Source organism: Ciconia boyciana, chromosome 24 (assembly GCF_034638445.1).
Source record: "Ciconia boyciana chromosome 24, ASM3463844v1, whole genome shotgun sequence".
Taxonomy (NCBI): Eukaryota; Metazoa; Chordata; class Aves; order Ciconiiformes; family Ciconiidae; genus Ciconia; species Ciconia boyciana.
Window position 1 is genome coordinate 4,806,455 of NC_132957.1, and position 22,078 is coordinate 4,828,532.

The following is a 22,078-nucleotide window of genomic DNA, read 5'->3' on the forward strand; positions in this document are numbered from 1 at the left end:
GTGGAAATGCCTTGCTGATGAGTTTGTAAGGAGAGCCTCCTGCAGCCCTGTGCTATCTGCCAGCAGATAGCAAAGGTTATTGTGTTCTTCAAAGGCTTCCACCCCCACCACAGTGTTTGTAGGAGAAGAGGCTGCCTGGGTCTCCTCTAGTGCTGCTGTGTAAAGAGCTTGGTGGGTTTGTGCACTGCTCTGACCTCCTAGCTGAGATCCTCCGTGGTGGCAGAGCGGGCAAGAAGAGCTGATGAAGAAACCCCAAGGTCCCAAGTCCTGTGGGTGCCCTGTGTTGGAGAGAGAGCCTGGTTGCGCTGGGGAGCACATCTGGTGCAGCCTAGCTCTCTTGGGCTTTGCCTTGATGGTGGGTCTGGGATGGGTGAGAAGCAGCACCAAAGCTTAACATGGTGCTGTGAGAGAATCAAACATGGGGTTCCCCCACAGTGGCAGGAAGGCTTGGATTTATTTTCCTTCTACTTTAAACAAGCATTGGTGTAATGCTGAGCTTCTTGTAGCTACAGTCTATTGAGTTTTAACCCCTGACAGGGGCAGGGGAATGGACAGAGCCGGGGGTGAAGGGGCTGTCGGGCAAGGCCCTGCTGGGACGCAGCTGCAGGCCAGGCATGGCATGCTGCCCTGCAGGACCGCGAGCCAGGCACGGGTGTGCTGCCTCACAGGATGCACCAGCCAGGCCCTGCACGCTGCCCTAGGGAACACCGGGGCCGGGCACCGCACGCTGCCCTAGGGAACACCGGGGCCGGGCACAGCAGCCCGCCTCCCTGGGGACGGCGGGGCTGGGCATGGCACACGGCCATGCGGGACAGGCGTCAGGCACGGCACGCTGCCCCAGGGGACGCTGGGGCCAGGCCGGGGGCGGCAGCCGGGGGAAGCAGGTGGGGCCGGGCCGGGCCGGGCCCGCTGCAGGCGGCGGAGCCCGGGCGCTGAGCAGGGCCCTGCGCGGGTCTCCGCGCTCCAGCGCCAGGCGCGCCCCGCCTCCCCCACCCGCACCAAACCGACCCACCGCGCTCCGCCCCCGGCCGCTCAGCCCGCCCCTTCCCGGCACCGGTTGGCTGCCGCCGCCGCCTGTCTGCGGCCGCGCAGTCACTCCCCGCGCACGGTACTGCCCCTGCCGCGGGGATTGGCCGTCCGTCAGGGCGGGCCCCGCCTCCCGGGGGCGCAGCGGGGGAGGGGGAGGCCTGGCGGCCGCGGGGAGACGGCGGCTGAGGCGGCGGCGAGTGCGGAGCGGAGCCGAGCCGGTGAGTGCGGGGCGGCCCTGGGCCCCTCCGCCCCGCGGCGGGCGCTGACGAGGTCCCGGGCGCCCATCGCCGTGGCCTCGCGCCCGAGGGCCGGGCGGCCCCACGCCGTGTCGCGGCGTGCGGGGCCGGGTGACATTGCTGGGGCCTCCCGTGGGGTCACCGCCGCTTCGTCCCTCCGTGTCCCTCCGTGCTGTCCCGGCGGTCCGGCCGGGGCTGGCGGGGCTCTGGCTCCTGCGGCCGGGCTTCGCCGCCGCCGCCCCCTTCTGCCCCGGAGCTCGGGGAAGCGGCTGGAGCCGCGCCGGGAGCCGGCCCGCGCTGCGGGAGAGCGGCGCTGGCCTTTGCCGTGGTCACCGCCGAGCTGCGGCACCGCGCCGGAGGCCCAGCGCGCCCCCGGGTCGCGCTGCCCGGCTGCCTGCAGGCTGCCCGCCCCGCTGCCCGCCATGCCTGCCTTCCCGGCCCCTACCTGCCCCCGCCTGGCTGCCCCGCTGGCCACCTTGCCTGCCCCCCTGCCTGCCCTGCCACCTTGCCGGCCTGTCCCGCAGCTCGTCTTGCCTGCTTCTGGCCCCCCTGCCCGTCTCCTGCCTGCCTGCAGCCCTGCCAGCCAGCCCCGCTTCTCGGGTGTGGGGCAGGTGCCTGTGTCAAGCGCGTCAGGCACCTCTCCTCTTCCAAGTCTTTTGATCAAAGCAGGGTTCAGACGAGCGTGGGTCTCCAGATGCGTGCTTAGGTGCGAGATGTGATTTTTTTTGTTTTGTTTTTTAAGTTGATGTGAACCTGAGAATCCGGCAAGCTTTGTGTTTCCCTGCGGAGGGGTAGATACCAGAGGGTGTGGAAGACATTAAATGCAGATCTCTCAATGTCTTCTGCTTCTGTCCTACTTCAGCATAAGCAAAAAGTTGCAGAGTGGGGGTGACTTTCCTGCTTTGCCTTCAAATATGGAAGTGGAAGAAGCATCTCGGATTGGGTTTAAATTATAACATGAAAAGAAAATGCTGGAAATGATTGTGCAGGATTAGTAAACGCTGTTCCACCTTCTCTGCTGTGTGCAAGCGTGTAACTTGCTGTACCGCAGGCGTAGCAGTTGGTGCTGCAGTTGCGTTGTTGACCTTAAACCTGCACTCCCCTGAAGTTTGGAGGAGTTGAAGATGTGTTTGCGTTTGTTGACTGTGTTTTTCCTGTTGACTGTTAATTTAGCAAACTGCGTAGAGTGGGTTTGGAGTCTGCTGTCACTTGGCTCTTTTTTGCGTTAGATTCTTATGCTTCATGGTCACATTAACTGCAAAGCTTTTTCTGGAGGTTGTGTGCTCCTCCGATGTTTTTCTGTGGTTTGATGAATTTAGAGTGTTTTGAAAACATTCTGTTTTTTAAATGACTCTAGTTTGGGAGAAGGGTGTGTGTGTAAAGGAACAGAAGAGATGTCTGTGGGTGTTGGAAAACAGCTGAGGGAAGAGAGACTGTGTAATAAGGGTACCAGAGGGTTGATATAATCATACCAACAACCTGTGGGTGAATGTATTTAAAAATAATTGTGTGATTGGGTGTCTCAAGCACCAGGGCTGGATTCTAGGTAACTCTGAGCATCTTTACATCCTTCTAGAGCTGTGGATACTCAACACTTATTTTTCTTTCCCCAAGCAAGTCAAAGTCATTGTTTAGGACCTCTGACTGTTGGTCTTGAGGAAAGCTGCTCTGGGGCGGGGAACTGGGACTGTCCTTGATGTTGGATTTCAGCAGGAACTCTCTGACCCCAATGATTGCTTCAGACAGGGGAATTTTAGCTCTTGATAGCACAGCAGTATGAGTCAGGAGCTGCAATAATTTCTTTTTGCAGCTCCCGCAAAATAATTTCTACCTGCAGCCGTAGCTAGTACACTGACTTAGGCATTCCCCACTGCTAGTGCATGTTTCAGGTGTATCTGGTTCGTTAAACTTTCCTTCAGGAGGTTACATAAAACATAAGGTGAGCACCAATGCAGCCTTGAGTGTGTGGTTACCTGGTGAAACAGATGGGCTTGGGACAGGTCAGACAGGTTTGCTGTTAGAAAAAAGCTCAGGAACCAGGAATAATTTTCTTCTAGTAACTTAGCTGCTAATTGTAGGAAGATGCATTCAGGTTTGTACCTTCCTTATGTGAAACTGATACTAATACTTCACCTTGCAGTGCTGTTCTCCATTTTCCAGGTGATATATAAGTATTCCCGGTAGCTGTCTTACGAAGGGAGATTATTTTTTGTGTTGTATGGAAAGGTGAACTGAAATGCAAACAGCTTACTCCAAGTCACAAAAGAAATGAGTGTTGGAGGAGTTCTTTGCTCTCCAGTTGGGCTTTCAATCCGCTATTCCTTGCTGTTGTGCAGTTAATGATGAAGGTGTGTCTGTCACGTGTTAGTGCTGCTAGGCCCGAGTTACCATAAGGTAATCGAACTTAATTGAAATCTGAAGCAGAGTTGATGCTTAACTCTGCGTTAATTTTTGTACCATTTGGAGTTAGTGCAACAGACAGCGGGGTGGGTAACTTGCGGTCTAGCATGCCTCCATACAGTCAGTATGGAAAGCATTGCCGTTAGGAAATGACACCTGCTTGGCACACTTGTGGGTCATTCTGCTTAATGATGGAAGATTTTAGTTCTTTATTTTCCTTTTTTTCATAGGCAATTTAAACTGCTGGGGTTTTAGAGCAGAGATTGTAATTATCCGTTATTGCGTTGAAATAGTTCCTGGCAAAGATTGCTCATGTATTGACTGGGGGTTGCTTGTATTCCAAATAATCTCAGTTTGAATTCAAAAATTTCATCTGTGCTGGTATCTGTCACTTTGGGACCTTGTGCGTGCAAGTGGTGACGTTCAGGTGAATATATCTAGGATCCGCTGATGGGAAAGCTTGCATTTGCATGGGCCTGCAGGAGGCCTGCTGGCCGAGAGGTCATATATAATATTTTATTGTCATTTCTTTATGACATTACTTCTGAGAAATAATTTTTGAGCGGAATATTCAAGCTCAGAGGATGTTTGGGGTTTTGTGTGTGTGGTGGTTTGTTTGTTTGTTTGTTTTTCTGCCTTCTGTTCTTGAAGGAAGGTGATTGCTGTCTGACAAATGGAGTGGGTTCAGCAGAGGGCCTTGGTGATTCAGCCCCCTTGTTTAAGTGCTCCCTTCTCCCTCAGATAAAGCTGTTATCTGTCTTGCAGATAAGAACTGGTCTTCAGTTTTTGGCTGTGGAAAGCATAGTTGAGGTGTTCCCAGCAGCAGTCTTCTTTTAGCAGCTGAAGAATGAAGCACTGTTCTTTCTTGCCAAGATTTTCTCTGTTCTGTGGCTCATGCCTTCCTTCCAAGCTTAGTTCAAAATGCGAGTCTCCTGGACTCCTCTGAATAATACAGCTGGCTGTGCTAGCAGAGCTTTAGATTTAACCATTTCTCAGTGTTCAGCAACTGGCTTAATTCAAGTCAGATAATCTAAAACCATGCAAAGGATTTGTATCTTTATCCTCAGTTTTATTGGCAGACTTGCGTTGTATCTGGCTGAGGGAGGCAGGAGGAGCATGCATTTTGTACTTGGGAGCTAAGAAAGCACGTTAAAAAAATTAAACTCTTCAAGATATTGTAATTTAGTGAGTCTTTTAGTCAGTGATTCTTTAAAATCACGCTAACAGTTTCTGTACAGACCTTTAAAGGAAGAAATGCAATGGACTATTCATAGCTAATGTTTTGGGATCAGATTTGTATGCAACTGAAAGATGAATGCGACTGAAGAGAGTTCAGTCTGCAGGGCATATCTGTTTTTGATTTTTAATGGCATAATCAAACTGGAAGGCAAAGATGGACCTCAAGGGGCCATCTAGTTATAGTTCATCCCTGTTCTGAGTGTTTCAGCCCTTTTTTCTGTGATGCTTTTGCTCCAAGGGTGAATTTAAGGCTGCAGTAATCTCAGCTCTTACCACATCTCTTTCTCTGTTAGGCTCAATTGCTCAGTTTAACAATAACAATTGAAGGAAACCTAATTGAGCAACTTCCCTGGGTACTGTTTAACTTCAGCCTGCCTGGGAAAATGTGTGAAAAGTTCTGCAGGAACTCTCTTGGTTTTCTTTTTTCCTAATTTAATTATACGCTTTCATTAGTGATGTTAGCAACATAATTAAAAAAAAAAAAAAAGAAGAATTAGGTAGGAACCGGATAGCTGTTGAGTAATGAGGGAAGCTGGCATATCTGAATGGAGTTGTACAAGTGACTTTATCTGAATGAAATTGAAATTCTGCCCCAGAGGTGAACTGTGACTTCATCCAAGTTTGTGTAACAGTAATGTCTGCGAGCTGTAGGTATGGTAGGTGCTGTACACAACTCCCAGTTACTGAATAAAAAAGTGTTTGAAGTTCCTGTATGCACCTTGTTTTGTCTCCTCAGAAGCAGTTAGCCATCCTTGGTTTTGCTAATGACTAGAGAGAAGTGGATAGCAGGACTAAGTTTCTTCTGCCTGTCTTGTGAATACAGTGCATTTCGTGGGCATCAAATCACAGCAGCTATTGCCTGCTGGAACTACGTGGTTTTGCCATTACCTGTCTGTCAGGACACTCCCATGTCCAGGGCTCTAAACTACTTTTATAATTACTACTGGGGTTGTTCAAGGAAAAAGCAAATATTTCTTAGCAAATAGGTGCCATTGGATTCAGATAGCTGATGGTGCTGACTGTTTGCTTTGCAGTATATCAGCTGTTCTTGCTGGATAGATGGCATTCTTTCAGAAATCTTAGTGTTTTGTGACAGGTCTAAATTCCACTGGAGAATATTAGCCAAACTTGTTTTTCGGTAATGACACGTTGCAAGCCAGTCTCTGGGCTGGATGCCCAGGCTTCTCCTGTTTTCTGACTATGTAGTAATGCGAAAACCGTAATGACTAGGTCTGCTTTTGTAGTTAAGGTATTTTTCTATTAGCAGGTAGTTTCGGGTCTGCCCGGGTGTTGGCAGAACGGGAGTGGTTAGGATGTTGGTGAAGCTTGGAGAGGATGGGCACTGTGATTTCTGCCTCCATCAGCTGTGAGTTTTGCACAAAACCCAGTTCTCCTTCCAGCTGCTCCTGGAAGTTGGTGGTGCTGATCTGCCACAGGAAAGCGTGTGCGTAGCTGGCAAGATATATAAAGGAGGGATTTCAGGCAGGCCATGCCGTAATGATGTGAAGTCAAACTTTTAAATAAGGTTTAATTTTGAAATATTGAACCGTATAATAATCTACAAGCCTTTACTTTAGCAATGTGATTTTAATGGTACACACCCTAACTGGAGAATTTGTGCTTCTTTCTTAGTTGGGATGCTGGTCTCTGAAACCCATTGGCTCTTCTGCTGAAGAACTAATTATCTTAAGACTGTGTAATTTAAAATATGTTCAAATGAAATAGCTGAACTATAGCATCATGATTGGATTCCCAAGTGGCTTGGACAGCTAGAGCTGTTTTTTCTGAGAACCCCCACCCTTTGGGCAATGAACTGGCGCTTGCCTGTAAGACATTCTTCCTAGTAGGTTGCTTTTATCATCTGAATAACTTGATTCTGTCTTGCCTGTCCTTTTAATCAAAATCGCCACCAAGAAAAGCAGAATGTCTAACTTGTCAGAGAGTCAGTTTGACAGCTTGATTGAACTTGCTCAGGTATTCATTAAGTGCCTCTGGAGAGAGCTGGGAGAATGGAAAGGGAAGACTAACAATGCTCTAGTTTTTAATGTGCAGAGCATATTCTGTGCATCTCCTGGTATGCAGGGAATGAAACTTGTTTTAGCACACAGATGTTTCTGCAATCGCTGGAACACGGGCAGGATACTTAGAAGGAGTCCCAGGGCTCAGAGGACGATCACAAAGCAGACCATTGCAGCTGAGTTCATCAGTTTGTCTAAGATGCCACTGCCAGAAACAAAGGGCCTGAGCTTCCCTGTTTTGCAACTGGGTAAATAAACTTTAATCTGTGACTGTGAATTAGCGTGGCTAAGTTACAGGCACTGTTTTCTGATGGAGTTGAAATTGGATGCCAGAGTAAGTGCTTTGTACTTTCAAGAAGCTACCATGAATTGTGTTGTAAAAGCACAGCGTATGTTACTCATTAAACCTCTTTAACTTTTGAACTTGCCTTCGCCAGCAATTTTGCTTTCTGATTATATGTTCTCTTAGGGAAATGGTTTGCTCTACAGCATGTAGTACTGAGGAGTCTGGATCCAGATGTGTGACAAGGACCCGTGTAACTACAATATAAATAACACAGAAGTGTGTTATAAAAAATTAAATCTAATCCACAGCTATTTTTTGCTTGTTTCCTGTGACTTTGTAAACATAAGTAATGACTGTGTATGGGGCTATACAAAATACAAGGATTTAAAAAATATCCAGCTGCTCCATGTTGGGTTTCAGTGGATTACTTAATGAGCTATATATGCAAAATAATGGCTGGCTTCTAATGGGCAGGCACTACAAATTCACCCTGAAACTTTAAAGCAAAGCTTTGTTCCCTGTGGCTCCTGTGTGCGTTATTGGTCATAACAGCCAGAATTCAGTTAATAACTCACCGACATCAGAATCCAGCCCAACTCCAAAATAAATTAAAGCTGCATTGCTTTGCAGAGAGCAAAGGTGAATAAAAATAATAAATGCTATTTTTACATTTAAGCCTCTGCAAGTTTAGGGACTATATTTATGTAGAGCATGTGGGGAGTTTTAATATGTAAAATTGAGCATATAGACAGGTGTTTGTAAGATCAGGGCATTGGGCACTAAAAATAAAAAGAGAAATCTCTGAATAGGATCAAAGAGAATATTGTTGAGTAAATGGATATCATCTTTATGCATGTGCATGTTCTAAAATAAGTCCAGGCTTAATAACATCAGTTTAGTATTTAAAATATCCTTTTAGTCATCTCTTTCTCAATCATCTTTCAAAATCGTGTTTTAAAATAAAGTTGCATATTGCATTTCTAAGCTCTTCAGCATGATTTCTATTTTTGTGGGCTTATTTTTGGTAGAGATAAATCTGATATTGTGACCTACATTTCTTTATTTGAGATAGCTAGGGATAATACGTGATTTCTTTCATGCTTTTGCTGAGAGGCATTGTTTTACAATACATTTTCCAGGTACGTGAGATAAGAAGGAAAGGAAGTAACTACAGAGAGTAATTAGAAATAATCAACAGTCTGTGTTCTTCAAAATAATTTAATGAAATGCTCTGCTCTGTAGTGTTATGAATCATCTTTGGTCTTGATCCTTACGGGAGTTTTTGTTCACATGGTCTGATGTGAGCAAGCTTCCGTGATAGAACTTTCCAAGTGCAAACAGTGATGCTGTTTAGGTCGTGCTTTGGACTATCAGATGTTGTCTTTCATTAAAATTTTGAGTTATTACTCTCTGAGCAACATCCTGCGATCTCTTCTTTGCAAAAACACCCTCAGGAGTTGTAAATACATTGATCTGTGTCTTCCCAAAGCTCTAGCAAGTGATGTCTGGCATTAAAGATACCCAGGTGTGTTTGTCCTCCCTTGGACTGAGTGCACAGGTCATGCATAGCTTCATCATCACAAATTGGTCACGCACGAATACAGACAAGGCTGATCTGTCTCTGGCTTTGCGTTAATATCTCTGCCGCAACCGAGGGGTTTTGAAAGTGAAGTCTGGCACTAATTTATGAGAGCGATGTGGGGGAAAAAAAAATAGGTCAGCAAGTATGAAAGGTGCTGACAAGCATATAATATCTAGAGATTGTTAAAAAGGAAAAAAAAAGTCTTAAGACAGCCTTTCCAAGTAAGCAAGCTCTTGTGCCTGAGGTTTCAGAGGGGGCCAGAGGTAAAGTAACTTGCTGCAGGACATGTGAGAAGGCTGTGGCAGAACTGGGGAGCAATTTGGGAATTCAGATTTCCTAATACCACATTCCTTGAAGCTAACAAAATGGAGACGGTGGCTATTTGAGCAGGCTTGTTGCTTAGAAAACTGATCTTTGTAGTTACACATCCAATTTGTGAATAGATTCAGAACTCAGAGAGGCCACCTTTCTGCGCTAACTCAAGTTTTTCAAACTTTAGCACTCTCATTTCTGCATATTTAAGGATGAAAAAATTGCATCATAAAAAGCAGAAATATTAGAAAGTTTGGTGCTAAAGTGATAGCTTCTATTTAAAGCATAATCTCTGCATTTATACTTTGCAGCTAAGGTTGAACTGACCTTGCCTTTCATGCGGCAAGTGAGAGCATGTATCACAGCAAGAAACATCTGTGCAAACTGCACTGATTCACTAGATACAAGCACGTGTGCATTGCAGCTGTGAAGAAAGGGAGTTCTGAAATCACTGACGTGCTGCTCTCAGTCAAATCGCTAGCGTCATCAAAATAGCCTTTATGGCACGTGTGAGGCATTGGATCTATCTATTTCCTAAAATAACCTCCGATCGCTTATGGCAGGCTTTTGGGACTTACTGCTGTGACTATTTTTTCCATTTTCCAGGGCTGGGTTTTAAATTTCTGTATGCCTTCTCCAATATCTAGATGCTCAGCAGTCAGACTGAGCAGCAACCAAAATCCTCACTGTAAGCGATGGAAGAGGCCAGAGCAGCATCTGATTCTTCTCTCTAGAAACCACAGATATTTTGATGTTGTAACTCGCAGCTGAGTTCCTTGTGGGCTGAAAAGAGTGAACATGATTGACACAGTTTTTACATAGCACCAAAGTACCCACCCCCCATACACTTGCACCTTAAAGGAAGGAAATGGCATGAGGATCCTAGAAATGCTCCTCATCTGGGAACTTGGGATGGGGGTTTTCCTACTGAAAATGGCCCTGGAAGTAGATTGCTCTTTCTTCCTGTACAAGCTTTTTGTTACCTGCATATTTCCAACTTTTGACACTAACTCTTGCTTTGTTCTCATTTTCAATTTAGGAGCCGTAGCTCTTCTGCCCACTTGTAAGTTCAACTGGTATGGGTAATGGTGTGAGAGAAGGTCAAGTGGATTTCAAACAGCAGGATGTGGAGCCAGTTACATCAACCCATCTCCCATCAGAGGTAAGAGCAGGAGATTGTTGGGTATATGCAATGGGTTTGAGAGAAGAGCTGTGTGGCTACTCTAGAAAGTAAGTAGCTCAATGGGATTTGAGCTGTGGAGTCCTGAAAGAGTTGCAGTGTATGTGCAAGCCACGTAACGTGTAACTTTTGCTTTCTCTGAGGATAGCCAAGCAGTTCCAGCCCTCTGGGAAGAGGCTGGGCATTGCTCACAGCTGACAGGCAGGCAGGGCTGCGTTCCTTGTTCAAGGTTATGCCTTGTTATGTCTTTAGTGGCAGAGCTGGGAAGAGAGCCATAAGTCTTGGTTTCCCTGCTCTTGCTGCTGTTACTAGGCTCCTGCTAGAAACACTGGAAGAGACGCTGAACCTTGGTCTGATTTAGACCAAAACTCAGGCTGAAGTTCACACAGTGCTGCCTTTGCATGGCTACCCTTGCATTTAACACCAGACAGGCAAAGATTTGAATGGAAAATTGAACTCAACCATGTATTTTGGTAATAAATGTTAACTTTTTAGCTGTGAAACATTATGAAAAAAGAAAAACGTTAACTCCTCTTCTCCATGAAATCACAAAGCATATCAAAAGTTAACATTCTTAAGCCTTGTCTTGACTTGTCTTTCAGTCCGTAACCTTCACGGTGTTAGATTTCAAGTCATTTACTTGCTTTTTGCCCATGTGTTATGAGAAGATAGCTGCTTTATAAATATGAGCTGTGGCAGAAATGTCAATAACAAAAACACTTCCATTCCATTTATCATAGTGGGAAACCTGTCTTGTTATATTCTTAAGGTCTTGGGAACAATGTGGAAATAGGGCTTGTGTGTAACTGGAAGGACAAGAAAGAAAGTTACCTCCTGTACGTAGCTAAATCATGAGGAGGTAGTGGCTTAGCTTTTAGAAAGCTTAATAGAGAGAAAACAGTACATGTAAGAGGTGGCAGACCTTGGAACTTTGCATCTTGGCAGACAAGTCTAATCTTTGTTCTTCATGATCTGACCAGGAATTTACTGTACTTGAAATTTTGAAGGGAATTTTGACCCAAGTCCTTGAGAGGGGGTAAATGCTGCAGCAAAGGTAAAATATTACAACTTTTGACTGTGTCATACTGAACAATGCTTTGTTCCAGGGTAACCAGGAGAAAAAGAAAGTACTCAACTCCCTGATGTCTGGTGCATTGGCTGGTGCTGTTGCTAAAACTGCAGTAGCTCCACTGGATAGGACAAAAATCATGTTTCAAGGTGAGTCCCGTCGGCTTTTGCAAAATGCTATTACTTTATTGTTAGCAGAATCCAAACCAGCTTCTCTGATCTGCTCAGCCAGCCTGTTCTGCAGTGCTTTGCCCTCCTTCAGTCTGCAGAGACCTGGCAGGATGCAGACAGAATAGTGACATTACCACAGTGAATTGAGTCTAAAAACCTATTGTTTGATTCTCGGTAGGATTATTGCAGGTGTCAATCAGCTGTGCATCTGGCCCATACTATTGGATCCAAGTCTCATGGTAGTCAGCAAGAGTTTTTCTATTTCAGTGTAACGCAGATGCGCGTATTGCTGGTTAGAGACGATGCCTGTGGCTCGTGAACGCTGGCTGGCCACATGTGTTCTGTGACATAAGGGAGAGTTTTGGAGTGCCGAGTAAACAGACACTGTAAAGGCAGCGTTTGAGGGGATGATTGGTAACGCTCTGGATTTCTGTGTCTGGTTTCGAGAAATAAGGTTGGGAGGGGAAAGGAGCAATATAAGGAGATGTGGTGACACTGGAGGGAGGTAATTGAGCTGTTTGAGTTTCTTACTAAAGGCTGGATGCCAGGCTGTGCCTGCTCAAATGTATGCAGTCTTTTCTACTAAGAGTTGCATTGTATTGCAGCTGAATTGTTTTGGTTGGAGTTGAAGTTAATGATGAAAAGTACTGCAGGAGGCATCGAAGCTGGCATACCTAGCTTTGTATTACAAAGCCCTTTTTGGAACCTGTAAAGTGTGTACCTGAGAATGCAATTAATCTAATTGGAGTAGAAAATTCTCATGTGTTCAGCGGGATTTAGGGTTCAGCCTCATTGTGGGCTCTGTTCAGTTCCCCTGTTTCAGTGCAGGAACTGTCAGCTACGCTAATTGTCCCAAAGGGAAGGGTGCAGACAGTTAATACAGTAGACATTTGGTGAGGCCAAGAATTTTAAATCTGGTTGACATCCCAGATTAAATGAATTGGGTAGGTTTAATCTAATCCCTGGGTGAGATTTAATTCGGAATTGACTTTCATTTGACATGATTTTCATTCTCAGCATACCAGGGGCTGAGGTCTGGAATAGCAGGGATATAGATCAGGGAGTTGAAGCTGTAGGGAGCTAAAGCCTGGGCTGGCTGCAGGCTGGGATTGCATCTGTGACCAGATGCTAGTGCAGCAATGAGTACACGCTGTGCTTTCTCACCACAACAAACACTGTAGTTCATCTGAGGTTGGAAATGTCAGGATCAGAGGTGAGATGGAAACGGCAGAGCTGGGCTGAGTCAACAGCTGTCCGTATAAATCACCTTTAATTTGTACAGCCCTACCTTTATAAAAAGACCGGTTTGGTTTGGCCCATTAAAGTCGCTGCAAAGGATATGATTACAAATTGCCCGTTCTGACTAATTTCTTGGTAGCTAATGCATTTCTTAGGCTCTTGCTCTCCTAAAGGTTTTTACTCTGGGACCTCTTCCCTGTCTGTGAAGAGGGAAAGCATCTTTGGGTCATAGGAGCTGGGAAGGTTGTCCCTTGAACTAGAGACTGAAGAATTTTCCTGTGGGAGAGCGAAAAGAGCTCTTTTCCATTGCAGAGCCAGCTGCAATTGGTTATTGAGGTGTTTTTATTTCTTTTAAAAGAAAAAAAAGTGTTGAATTGCATAAAGGAGCAGCATGGTGAAAATGTATTTGCATGTGATTGTTTGATACACTTGAGAGGGTACAAGTCTCAAAGGAGCTTGAAAGAAACTGCAATAGACACTTAATTGGAACCATGTTTCATTAGCGTTGCTGTTCAGGTTTTAGCCTGGGTTTCCTTCCTGCTGTAGGAATGTTACAAAACAGAGCTGCTGTATGCCAAATAAATCTTGCTTCCAAATGCCTTGTGCATTACATAGTTAAAGAGATGCTGTCAGTTTGAATGGATGCAAGAAAAGAAAAACTGAGTGTTCATTTGAGTTTTGCTAGGATGAAACCACTCGTGCGTGGAGCCTCACTAAAGAGACCCGTTCTTTGCTGGATTCTGGCATTAGGCTGGAACCTGTGCGTGGAAATGCTCCACTAAAATAAGTGGTCGGTGCAGTTTTGATTTTTTTTTTTTGCTTGCTTAAGTTTTTATTTATTCATTTATTTTTAGTGCTTTAAAGTAAGAAGTGTGACAGCAACTGAGCATTTTCATAACAGTAGGTGGAAAAATGAACTTACGTGCTAAGGAGAGTTTGGGCACACTTACCAGTGGAAAGTCTTGGTTTATTATAAAGAATCTCTATTTTCTCTTTCATTAATTGTTTTGCTTCTATTTTTATCCCTTAGATTAAATGGCTGTGTGGTTTATGTGATCCATCTAAATGTATTGCAAGACCTAATGCTAGTTTTTTCTTTTTAGTGTCTTCAAAAAGATTTTCTGCCAAGGTGAGGTGATGTGTCTGTCTCCTGTTGACCTGAAGTGTTTGATTAATGGTAGTAATAGCCCTAACAGCATCTTTTGTTTGTATTTATTTAACTTTCTTGCTTGGGTTTTATTAGCAGTACTCACAGTGAAAGAGCGTAGAGGGAAAGACTGGGAACAGTATTGTTTATAGTACTCCTTAGGGCCATGCTCTTTCATGTTCATGTTTTTGTCCAGTGCCAAGCACAGAGGGGCCTCCGTCCTCATTCATGCTCCACGTTCTACCTGTGACATGACAGTAAATGTTGTGGCATCGCTCAGGGCTTTGGTTTGTTAGACCTTCTCCTCTAGTGGTTGCTTTCTTTCCCCCAACCATCACTGGAGTTGTTTCAGAGTATATAGGAAATTTTAATTTGGGAGCTGATTGCTGTCGTGGCTTGCTGAATGTTTTGTTGCATGTGCTGTTCCATGTGTGCTGTGCTAATATGTGTAATCCAAATGTTTCTGTCTTATACTAAGAAGATTAATTTGGGTTGAGAAATGGTTTGTGCAAACAGCAATCCAGCTCTGTGCCTTGCCCTCGGAGGGAAAATGAAGAGGTCTGGAGTGTAAAATTCTGTCTTCCTGGCTCTGGTTCTTTTTCGCTCTAATGTACCTGATTCAGTCTCCCCAGAGAAGACGTTTTAGTTGTCTTATTCTGGAGTCAGGGCTGTGAGTGTTAACAGCTGATATCAGCGTACTGTGGTTGGGGTGGGAAGGAGGATTTGGAGAGGTTAAGCTATAGGGTCACCTTTTCCCCCTCTATTGTTTGGACTCCCTCTTATCATGATCTCCCTGTCTGACCTTTGATCCGTTGCCTGCAGGAAGCCTACAGGCTGATTTATCGCACCTACCTCAACGAAGGCTTCTGGAGTCTCTGGCGGGGGAACTCAGCCACCATGGTCCGTGTGATCCCTTACGCTGCCATTCAGTTCTGTGCGCACGAAGAGTACAAGCAGCTCCTGGGGAGTTACTACGGCTTCCAGGGAAAGTAAGATGCAGCGTGGCTTTGATCCTTGCAGAGGAGGATGGAGCAGTTTGTGGGACCGTAGATTGTAGGCAGGGAGCACGTTTCTCTGCTTTGTGCAGGCCTGCTGAGTCGAAAGCTCTGTTGGTACAGAGTTGTGCCGGCCCCTCTCATGATGGCTTCGCAGAACAGGGTGTGTGAGGGGGCTAAGCAAAGGGCTGGGCTTCTAGTCTTGCACAGGGGAGATCTTTGTGAGAAGACGACCCTGTCTTCTAGAGGCATGAGCAAGAAGTGGCCTAGACATTGAGTTAGCACTTTCCTGTGCTGAGAGTGGGCAGGTAAAACAAAGAGCTTTTCTTTGCAGGAGAAGCAACAAGATCCAGCCTTGCGCTGTTATCTGAGCTATGCGCGTGGCCTGAGCCTCCTGCTCTTGGGCATGTAGTGTCTGAGACACCCCAAGTCAGGCTTGCTGTCCTCAGCAGATATTTCTCTAAGCCTATGTCTTGAATGGCTGTGGCAAAACACAGCTCCTTCAACCCCCACCCACCCAACTCTCTTCAGTACACAGGCAGGGAAGGGATTCAGTAGCTGATAGAGTAGAGCCATCCTCAAAAGCCACATAGTATTTCCATCTCCAGGTGATCTGTTTGGTCTCTTCTCTCACCTTACTTTAGAGCGCTGACACCCTTTCCTCGATTCATTGCTGGCTCTCTGGCAGGCACAACGGCTGCCATGTTAACCTACCCCTTGGATATGGTCCGTGCTCGAATGGCTGTCACGCCGAAGGAGATGTAAGTGCCTAACGAAAGCAAGTACAAGCACCACGAACAAATGCAGAACTTTCTTTTAAGGTCAGATGACTTTATTCCCATTTTCTGGGTCACTTCTTGCTCGGAGCCTTTGGTGTAATAAACCTCTTACTGCTGGGGTCTGAGCACTGATTAAATGACCAGAATCCTGGTTAGTCCAGGGACTGGAAGGAGATCGATATTGAAAGACCTCACTAGTAAAACCTGTCTGTTGGTTCTTTAGGAGGCCAGCTGGCATGATGCCTCCAGAAGAGATCTAACAGACAGGATAGCATGTTGTGATAGGGCTATAGGAGAGCTGCTGACTAGCTTCTCCATTTGCAGACAGGCTTCTGAAATCCTTTCTGAGCTGTTTGATGAGCTCAGAGCCGAATTAATTAATTGTTGATCCTTCAGAAAGTCCTGTTGGAAGTACTACTGGTGCGTGCAGTCACTAACCAGCGCAGATTTGGTTTTCCTGTGTCCACATGCTAGGTACAGCAATATTGTTCATGTCTTCATCCGAATATCCCGAGAGGAAGGATTGAAGACATTGTATAGGGGATTTACACCAACCATCCTCGGAGTGATTCCGTATGCTGGGCTTAGCTTCTTCACCTACGAGACATTGAAGAAACTACATGCAGGTAAAGGCAGCTTGGTTTGCTTTCAAATGACATGGTGTAGGCTTTTGGCCAATTCGAGATGTTTGAATTCAGTGGTACAAGTCTTTTTCCTGGCCTCAAAGCCAATTGCACGGTTCTGTGCTTGTGGAGGATGCCTTGTGCCCTCGTCTCTCCAATTCCAGACTACGAAGAAGGCAAGCTGCAGAAAAGCAGTATCTCTGTCTTGCAGAGAAACAAGAAGGTGCAAGTCCTGGGTGCAGAAGGACTTGGTTATATACCAAGTGAGCTAATAACCAAGTTGGGAACAAAGTCTCAGGAGCTCTGGCACTCAGTACTTTCTCTGGGTCTCAGCCCACTTGACCTTAATCACGTGTTTATTACAAGCAGCTTTCTACACTCTGCCACTTTCTCTTTCCCAGATCACAGTGGGAAATTGCAGCCATCCCCTCCGGAGCGGCTTTTGTTTGGTGCCTGTGCAGGCTTGATTGGCCAGTCAGCTTCTTACCCCCTGGATGTGGTTCGCCGACGGATGCAGACGGCGGGGGTTATGGGACACACGTACAGTTCCATCCTTCTCACCATGCAGGAGATTATAAGAGAAGAGGGACTAATCCGTGGCTTGTACAAAGGACTCAGCATGAACTGGGTCAAAGGTCCAATTGCAGTGGGAATAAGCTTCACAACCTTTGACCTGACGCAGATCCTTCTCCGTAAATTACAGCACAGCACTAATATTGAAAGGTAGTAGCTTAATCCCCACAGCCCTTGCTGGGGAAAAGTACAACACGTGTAGAAAGAGCAATGCTAGCGTTCCCTCACTTTGTACATGCTCTCCTGCAGCTGAGAACTTACCTTTCTTGTTTGTTTGTTTTTCTGTTGTTGTTGGATTTTTTTCTTTTTAATGAACCTCTGAGTTATTTGCAGACCTTGACCTGAAAATAACCCTTTCCTAAACAAGATTCTTCTTACAATTCTGCAGAACTGAGTCCTCTAAAGTAGCTGCCTCACCCTTCTGTTTTACTCTTTGATACCAGGAGTGGAGCCTCTCAAACAAACTTGTGCTGCTGCTGGCTCCTCACCTGGTCTCTGTGGGCAGATGAAGTGGTGGATGATGAAGGAGAGGACTCGGTGCTGTTGGAGTGAACCCCTGAATCTGGGAAGTGACTGCTGCTCTGGAAGGCAGTTCTTAGTTACTGAACACATGTTAGCTGGAGGCAGTCTGCCAAGTGCAATAATTCCAGTTAGTCTGTAGGGAATTCCAGATTCCTCTGACCTGTAAGCATCAGTCTCCATAAAACAGGACACAGCAGGATTTAACAGGTCCAGGTCACTTCTTTTGTTCTGGAAGTTGAATGTGAGATCCGCTTGGAAATGCTGCCCTTTTTCAAATGTTCTTCTCATTTCTGAGTTTTGTTGCATAAAATATCCCTTGCTTGCCATGTCCCTCTGAGATTACCAAAGACTGTAGGCAGCAGGGGAGGAAAGTTCTGAGCAGTTTTGTAAATCAAATTCTCATGTTTGTCGTCAGTGTTGTTGAGTTGGGGTTGTGCCTGGATTCACAAACTGGATTGAGTCGAACGGCAGTAGTGCTTTCAGGCTACCCAAACCCTTCCGTTGTTGTCATGGTCTTAAAGGCAGCGTTTTCTGAGGGATTTGGCAGACTGTAGTATTAATGCATTAGAAAAGGAACTGTTACATACTTAAAACTTAAGCAGTTTTGTCCTTCAGTATTATTGTTGCCGCTTTATGCACGATGCAAGAACAAACATCTCAAAGATGCACGTGTGATGCAGACTTAGCTATCCTGAAAGGCTGTTCACGTCTGGTGAATACAGCCTAGTAGTTGACTCAAGCTGCTGGCCCTGCTTCTGAACAACCTTGTTGTCTTTTGGTGCCTGCTGTGTAGGTTGTGTCGCCTCCATTCATTAGTCCACACCTAAGCCCCCTTGCTTTTATTCCTAAAGTTTTTCTGGACCGACTGGGTCCTTGGGAAAATGAGTACCACAGCCACTATTGATCCTTCAGAAATTATATATAGTGCCAATCATTTCCAGTTGCAATTTGAAAATGAATGGTAAAGTACCTTTCAGTGTTTCTATTTCAAATCTGTTTTCAGGGAAATGGAGATTTGGGGGTGTTTTTGTTTTATGTTCCATTCCTGTAATAAATTTGGAGTGCAAGAGAGGTCAGAGCAAACCTTAGACTTCTCTGAGAATCAGATTACATAAGCCAAGATTAAAAATCCCTTTCCAGCCGATATAGTCCGTAATGTATAAAAGAAAATTAAGGCATAATTTAAAAGCTGTCCTTCTCTGGTGTATGTGTATTAGCCATTGTAGTTTGAGCCTTGTGTCATGGCTTTACTAATGGGAATGGAGGTGATTGCACAATTGGTAGAAATAGCTTTCTCCTTTCTTTTGTCTTTGCACTTGTTCTTTGGAGCATAACTTGCTTCTAATGCCAAATATTTCCCTAGGAATTGAGCACCTACACTTCCACTTTGTCCACATGGCAGGGAGCCAGCATACTGAAGTATTAGCATGCATGTTGTTCCCAGAACACGTGGGATCGATCATACTTTAATGGTTGTGGATGGGCGGGGTATTAACCTCAGTAATTTCTGCCTCCAAGCCCACAAATGATGATTTCCGTTGTGAAACTTGACTGCAGCCACTGATTTAATTAAAGAAATGTTAGGTGGTGTTGTTTTAAGAGTCTTTAGAGATGATAGCCATGAATTCTGTATATTTTTTGCTCCCATTGCTAATGGAAGATGATTAGCTGTTCTCTTTGTTCGGGTGAAATTTTGTTTAGTCCTTTGCAAGAGCTCTGATTTCTTTTCTCCAATGGAGAAGCCAATTACTTCTGCTCTTGTCTTTATCTTGTCTGGCCCAGTGAGGAAATACTAAGGCAGTTGCATCCTACCACAAAAGTGAGGTACAGACCAGCAACTAGGTGTGTCAGCAGTTGACTGTGCGTACGCGTGTGTATGTGTGTCTGACTGTGTGTACAATCCATGCCAAGTTCTCTCTCAGCTTGGAGGCTGCTGGTTCAAAGCACGGTCCTTTCTGCACAGCCGATGGGTACTATATGAAGACGAGAGGAAGCTGAACTGTGGCATCCAAGCTAGAGCGGGCTCCTTTGCTCCACAGTACGGTAGGTCGTCTCGGAGGCAAGCGCAGCAGACCTTGTCTTATGAGATGTTGAGCATCACTGAACCCCTATGGCAACAGAGGTGGCTTAATTCCTCCTGGGTCCTGACTGAGAAAGGATTTACACTGGATGACTAGTCTCTTGTTTGGGACTGAGCAGGAGGGCAGATCTGCACAGGGTACCTTCTGCCACGTCAGGAGTGCAGCTAGTGTATTAAACGAACGGGAAGCCTGCGGAGGAGGCAGCTTCTGGCTGGCTGACCCTGGCATCGCCCACCTTGCAGCTGAAACGCGGTGCAGGCAGCTCATCTAGAGCCTGGGGGCTCTGAGCTGAGCAGTGAGACCTGAAGCACAGCCAGACTTGGAAGTATTGGGCTCAGATAAGTTGTTCCTTAATTAGCAGCTGCACCTGATTTTAATTCAATGGAATTGTAGCCAAACACGTTTTCCCAAGTTTTGCAGGCTGAGTGTTTGTTCAGAGACAGATCTTTGAATTCAGTCTGTAATGGTTTTGGTGCTTTTGTTTCTTGGGCAAAAGTGTTCAGAGCAACTGTGTGTTAGTGCTTTGGGTTGTTTTAAATAGCTTCTTTTTTTTTTTCCTTTTTTCTTCTCTAATTTGAATGTAGAAAAGGAGAAACAGAGTGTTCTCTCTTCCCTTCTCTGAATTCTTGCATGAATTGAGACATGTTCCAGATCTCTCTGCTGCCTGGAATGAGAGCCCGAGGAGCTTGGGGCATGCTGATTTGGAAAGGGAGGGTGCCTGTGTGCTGGCTAAGAAGGTTGATTGCCTTTAGCTCTGAGAAAGGAGACAAGTCTAACAGGAATATTCTCTAGTCCTTCTTTTCTTTAGAACTTCTTTACTACCCCAAATTCCCCAGTTTTTTCATTTTATTCTTCTCAAATGCCTTGCTTTTATTTTCAAGTCATGTTTCTCATTGTTCCTTAATGCGTTACCGCCAAACATTAATTTGTGCTTTTTTTTTTTCTTGTCTACTCTCCCTCCCTGCTTCTGCACCTTTAGTCCTGCACTAGCACTTCGAGAACATCAGGTCCAATGAGATGCATCCAAAATGACAAAACTGCAGCTTTGATAGCGATGCCCAAACAGCCCAACCAGGCTTCCCACTCACAGGCAGGGATGCTTGTGTGTGCGGGCAAGAAGTTAAAGGCACTAGTTGATGAGGCAGAAGATTTTCTTGAAAGGTTCTTGAACTACTTGTCCAGCCTAGCGCCTTTCCTTCTCCTAGCACCTTTCCTTCACAAGCTGTGAAATGCTGCTCCTTATCGTTTCCTCTTTCGGTACCTCCACGTGATGCCCGCTGTGCTCTGTGAAAGTGGCCGCTTGCTGGGTAGGTAGCTCGGGGAGAGCTGGTCCTTCTGGGAGCCTCGGAGGGTCAGTTAGGGAACTTGACTATGTGAGAGGTGGGATCTGAGCTGGCTTCTTGCAAACCCCTTTGCCCTGCGTGCCCTGTGCAGACCTCTGCCAGTTCCCCGGGAAGACGGAGCCGCCGAAGAGCCGGCTGGTGGTTGGCAGGACTGTGGTGGAAGGATCGGGAGAGGAGTCGTGGCCTCCTGAGGCATGAAGTCACTGAAAGCCACGGGGTGGGTAGCGTGGTGTAGCATTGGTACTCTGTGGAAGCTCTCCAAAGGCAGTTTCATAGCTTCTATGGAAAAGTAGTGGTACTTCTGTTAACTTCTTATCGCCTTCTGCCTAGAAGGACTTGAGCACTATCATCTTCACCCTCTGGTGTCTTTTACACAAAAGCAGATGAGGCATGAAAGGAAACTTTGAGCAGAAGCACTGTGGCAACCCTGAGCGAGTCTGGTGCCAGTCCTGGACGGGCAGGAGGAGGAGGAAATGCAGTGGGATAATTCCCGTGCCATTTCCCCAGTGCCTGACTGGGTACCTGGGCTCCGCAGGGAGCCAGGTTACGGACCCTCCCTACCTGGACTGGGCCAGAGGAGGAGGTGGCCTTCCTACAAAACAGCCTTTTTTTTTTTTTTTTTAATTGTAGGGGCTGATTCCTCCTGCTACCCCCAGCTCCCCCTTAAATGCCATGTGACGCAGGGTTTCCCAGCACTGTTCACTGCCTGTGTGGTCTATGCATATATTAGCACAAACACTGTTAAATGCCTTTTGTCAAGATGTGTCCTCACCATCGATGTGTGCGTGTATGCGTGTGTGTCAATTTTGACTGCTTTTCTTGGATCTGGAGTTCTATTTTATTGCAGTGAAGACACTTTGTTATATAATGTTTATATATTTTAAGATTTGTGCCAAGAGAGGATGTATATTTAATAAAAAATATAATTGACTTTGCAGGCTCTCTGAGGGTGTCTCCTATTGTACGTTGCTCATAAGAGAGAGGGGCCTGGCACATCGAGGTGGGTTTATTGAGGGACTAAACTAAACACGGGGGTGCTGGGGGGGGGCTGTGGCTGGGGGTACCTCTTGCAGTGCTGACTGTGCCCCCAACCACACAGGTCTCCTGTGCATGGAGCTCCCTCCAAAGTCCCTCCCAGGGAAGTCAGGAGAAGCTTGAAGGAAGGAAAGCCCCTCTGGAGCTGGCTCAAAACCTGTGGTTCCTCCAGAGGAGGCCTGCGCTGTCCCCGTCCCCAGCGCCGCAGTGTGGGACGGGG

The 22,078-nt window shown here is 46.0% G+C and overlaps 1 protein-coding gene across 1 annotated transcript; it reads left to right on the plus strand.

Annotated features, from left to right (window-relative positions):
• The first annotated feature begins 1,076 nt into the window (after positions 1–1,076).
• Positions 1,077–21,722, plus strand: SLC25A42 (solute carrier family 25 member 42). Its single transcript, XM_072845556.1, has 8 exons — positions 1,077–1,247; positions 10,142–10,264; positions 11,389–11,500; positions 13,864–13,889; positions 14,730–14,896; positions 15,547–15,663; positions 16,156–16,307; positions 16,706–21,722. The coding sequence occupies exons 2-8, from the start codon at positions 10,181–10,183 to the stop codon at positions 17,029–17,031; spliced, it is 984 nt and encodes a 327-aa protein (XP_072701657.1). The 5' UTR covers positions 1,077–1,247; positions 10,142–10,180; the 3' UTR covers positions 17,032–21,722.
• The last annotated feature ends 356 nt before the right edge of the window (positions 21,723–22,078 follow it).